The 4,943-nt window shown below is 40.2% G+C and overlaps 1 protein-coding gene across 1 annotated transcript; it reads right to left on the reverse strand.

The window, feature by feature from the left end:
* Positions 1-630: 630 nt before the first annotated feature.
* Positions 631-1,684, reverse strand: LOC149287922 (protein BTG2-like). Its single transcript, XM_089492279.1, has 2 exons — positions 1,537-1,684; positions 631-959 (listed from the first exon to the last, which is right to left on the reverse strand). The coding sequence occupies exons 1-2, from the start codon at positions 1,682-1,684 to the stop codon at positions 631-633; spliced, it is 477 nt and encodes a 158-aa protein (XP_089348405.1).
* Positions 1,685-4,943: the final 3,259 nt, after the last annotated feature.

Consider the following 4,943-nt stretch of genomic DNA (forward strand, 5'->3'; position numbering starts at 1 on the left):
TTGCACTGCAACATCCTATGTCTCATACAGGAATTTAAATGGGATTAAGCACAATTCTATTTGATTACACTAAAATAAAGTGCAGTCAAGCTGGTTCAGCATGGATTGGAGTCATCTAATATTAGTACTGCGAAATGACATTTCTTCTCGTTTACAACTGCAGTATCACTAAAGCATTAAAGCATGCCGTTGATGGTGTGGATCAAGCATGATTACAAATGTCAGGAGACACCAAGTTATAGTATGATTTACAACTAGAGTGGCTAAGTGCAGTTCAATTGTACCATATTACCCTGCCCCCCTCAACCGACAGATTAGGAGTGTTTATAACGCCCAAAAATTAGCAATACTTTCCAATTAATCACATCCTCTATAGTACCCATGTGTATTGAATACAACTGCATTTCATTATGTTATTGCAGATACTGCCAGGGGCTGTACTAGTGCATCATTAGTGTTTCTCAAAAGGAGAATTTAAGAAAAACCCTCTAGGCATCAAAAAGTCAATTAAAAACTTTATATCTCAAAAAAAAAAATCTTTAAAAATATAAATAGGTCTTCATTACAAAACATGGCTCCCAGAGCGAGGTATTTACACATACACAAGCAGCAGATGGGAAGTCCCCATGTTTAACTTCCCACGGTCATCAGGTATTGGTTGGAAGAACTGGAACTGCTCAGCAGCTCCCTCTTGCAATTTAAGGGGCCCCGAGGAGTAGGAACTGGGGCCTCATAGAGGACACATATAGAACCATCTTCACCAATGCGGTATGAAACCTCATAGGGGTCAACCCATAGAGTGAGCTCTTTAGGAAGGAGACCAAGCAGCTGTTGACCGGTTATGTTGATTCGACTGGCAACTTTGCTGATAATGGGATCCATCTTATGGTTTATTCTGATGCAACGGTAACCAGAACCCTTGGCAGGCTTGTCAGGAAACCAGTGGTGCTGGTAGTGATCTATTAAAAGCAATAGAAGAGAGCAGCAGGAAGTTAGAAAAACTGCTATTAACAATAATCAAATATATCACCTAAAAGAAAGTAGGGGAAGCTAAGCAAGTCTAACCCAATGTCCCCAAATAATGCAAATCTATTTCACCCCATAATGTAAGACATTTGGTAAGGTCAAGTACACATTCACCCACCAGACCATTTTGTTGTTACAAAGGTGAATAATTCAATATCGTAAAAAAGTACCAGTTAGGAAGACGTTTAATTTGATGAAGAATGCCGACCTAGATACACTTAAGACAGGACTTACTTAAGGAGCAAACAGGCTACGCAAAACACACGGTCCTCAAGTACCGGATTACTACGGGCCCAACAATCGGGAAGTTAGTTCACGAGACTTTGATGTTCGGAATAAGGATTAAACGGATTACCCAACTATCGTGACAAGTCTTTTACAAATCCTATTATGGTTTTCAGTTGGGAGTGTGCGTTGTCGGTGGATCGAAAAAAGTATATTTCCTGCTGGCGGCCATCTTTACACCCCTCCCCCATCGCATAAAAAACAAGCAAAACCCAGGTTTCTCACCTATTAGTGTAGAACGTAAGGCGGCAGCAAAAACTTGCACCAGGTGCTCGCTTAGTCGAATCTTCAGAAGACCTGAAAGAAAGCTGACGGCCGCTTCGATTTCCGGCAGTGTGTCAAGGTTATACCCGGCTGCGGGTAAGTTCGACATGGTGGTGGAGAAGATAACGCTTTTCGGGACCGGCCTGGTAGCACGTGGCCTACGCTAGCTTGTGTGGAGGGGAGCGTGAGGGTGTACGTATTCTGGGAAGCTGAAAATCCCCCGTTCTGATGGTTTTTACCGTACGTACACCCTCATCTAAGTGCCTTGCTGCGAAACGAACTACGCACTGCCTGACCCTGTGCTTTTATACTCCCACGATGTGTACCTTGGAGTGACGCGTTGAAACGCTAAAGCCACGCAGACCAATCATACGCAACGTACGGCTTGGAATTTTAATGAGGTTATGACGCGAAAGGATCAGGGTAACTGCTAGGAAATATGCGTGAGGAAACCCCATCCCCCCTCTCAATATATTATGTGCCAGATATAAACAGAGACTGTTTGTGTGCTACTAGGAGTATTCTGGGGTAACTGAAGAAACACATGAATGCAATAAATAGTGAAACCACGTATTAAGTCCATAGAAAAGTAATGCATACCACAAACTGGCTTAGTGCCTAGCATTAGATATATAACCTTTAGTAGACACACAGGTGAAGTATTCATTTGCTTAAATACCAGTTTATCACAGAGATGCATTTCATTTGATCATATTTATGCTTTGTATTAAATTTGCTATCCATTTATGGTCTAAGCCATGCTGCCCCTACATTGTATTCTCTGCAAAAACAGAACCATAACCAGCAGTAACAACCACTGTGCCTATAGCAAATAACTTGGCGGGCCATATGCCTGCATGCACCTATTAATGACAGTGTCACCCTCCTGAGTAACCTATGGGCATCCTTATAACTACATTATTTTCTCTTATTTGAACCAAGCAGGGCCGGTGTTAGCAGCAGGCGGCTGCCTGGGGTGCCTAACACATGGCGGCACTGGGCAGCTGCATGTTCTGTTTAGGTCTCCAGTGGTGTCTGCCCCTGGGCCTATTTGCTGCAGGCAGATCACCCTGTTTTGGATACCCTGTTGAGACTATAATGCCTGTGCATCAGTGTTCTACAGCCCTAAAATCCACAATAATGACTAGATCAACAACAAACATGAGCGTATAGCATTATTTTGTTAAAGAGAGCAAAACTGTCTGTCTTCAGTGTCTTCTTATTACTCTGGCAAAAGAAATTCATTAACTCAACTTTAAATTTTTCTTAATCTCAAAGAATATCTCCTTTATCAACATGCACCTTTATAGGTTGTGCAAGAGACTACCTCTCTAATGTCAGTGCATCTTACCAATTTAGTTTGGTTTTACATCAGAGAAGACAGATAAGGCCGGGGTCGACAAATTTGGTTTGGATCAAAGAGCCCCCCCAAAAAATAGGAGACAACTTTTTTTGTTCTTCCCCAATAATTTTCTTGTTTTCATTTATTAACACTTGGTCTGCAGTTAAAGGATGTTTATTGGAGCAATACGATATATAACACACCTTTCTTCGGTGCTTCACAACCTAGTACAGTACTGCACAAATCCCTGCCCTTAACCACATTGAACTGGGATGCCAAGCCAGGCCTTCTCGTCCAAAATCAGCGCCTCAGCTCACAAATGCTCTTTTGGCCGAATCGCACAAATTCCCATAGAAAGCCTTCCCAGAAGTATAGAGGCTGTTATAGCCGCAAAGGGGAGGGGCAATTCCATATTAATGCCCCTGGTTTTGTAATGGGGTTTTCAACAAGCTCATATAGATGTGATGGGCACATAACCTTTGGGCATATAGTGTACATATAGGGTTTGATCCACAATTACACAGCCTGCCGAACACTATTATCATTTACTGTGTTTTTGCTCTTCTGACAGTGTGGTAAATCACAATAGAAACAAGAGAGAAGGCAAAATGATAAAGTTTTAAGAATTTTTATTTTTTTTTATGAGATTTGGGTAATTGTAAACTAACATATGTATAAATCCACATAATGTGTACGTAGATATTTTTTGCTCAGCTTTGCATCTTGCATTTGAACATTACGTTCATATTAAACCACCCCCCTGAAGAGAAAAAAAAAAAAACACTAAATGCATTTGGCGCTTGTGATTTACATTGCCCTCAGACTATTGTCCTACTTTTCTAAAGCTTTGTATATGTGTTAAGGAATCTGTCCTGGCATGTCCATGGAGTGGACTACTTGTGGGGGATGGGTCTACAGCAGGGTTAGTGATATGTGTTTCTAGATGTTTGTTTTGAAGCCCCTGTGGGAAAGCAATGAAATAGTTAATACCTGACTTCTTTTTCATGTTTATTACCCCAGAAGTTTATAGATTATGTTATGGTACCATACCAAAATTAGAGTAACTGTGGAGAAAACATTTTAAAACCCACATTTTCTTATTACAATCAGTTATAAAATTTGCAGTTAGCCTGACAAAATTTTGCTTCTGGATTTGCCAGCTTGTTTGAGCAGCCCCCCCCCCCCCCTCAACTGTACTAGTTATGTCCTGTTTACCCACTGTACAGCACCATGGAATAGGAGGACACTATATAATTTAACAGATATATAATAATTTCATATGGAAGTCCTTGTGAAGCATATTAGGCCCCTCATGTGTACACACACTCTCACACATTCTTACTCCTACTTTCTCACCGCTAGTACAGGTCATACAAGAATAATTTGTACCAGCTGCCCTTTTTTTTATTAAAGAAAAAGAGCCTTGGGAGTTATGGAATAATTTTGCATGCATCAAGCACACTTTGAATGTTTTTGCTTCATTTAAAATGTCCTGGAGTTATATATATTTTTTTAATTAGGCATTGTAATTATTGCCCTAACAGTTTACAGCCATTATCTGTAAAACATATTTTGATAAGCAGACTCACTAAAGTGTATTTTAAATGGGATCAAGCACAATCACAGCTCTTAACATAGCAAAATGAAACTACCTACAACTAAACTAAAACTACCTACTTTTGCTTTTTGTTGGGTAATTGCAATTGCTTTAGAGATATTTCGTATGGGGCTATTTTGCTTCAAGACGAGATCTGTGTCTCAGAGAGTGTCAGGGCCGGTGTAATCTAATCTGTTTCCTGTCCTGAAGCTCTCCCTTCTTCCACCCTTACAAAAACTCCCTATATATCAAATCAGCAACTTATTAACAGGACAAAGGGAAGTACTGGGAGGAATAATCAGACAGATCTTAAGAAAAGAAAATTAAGATACGTTCTTCCATGGTATATACATGAAATGTAAGAATTCCTAAATGTGCAACGTGAACTATTTAAACATTATATTTTGATACGTTTTAGCTTGCATGTCA

Source organism: Sceloporus occidentalis, unplaced genomic scaffold (genome assembly GCF_023333645.1).
Source record: "Sceloporus occidentalis isolate IW3139 unplaced genomic scaffold, rSceOcc1.0.p SCAF_55, whole genome shotgun sequence".
NCBI classification, from domain to species: domain Eukaryota; kingdom Metazoa; phylum Chordata; class Lepidosauria; order Squamata; family Phrynosomatidae; genus Sceloporus; species Sceloporus occidentalis.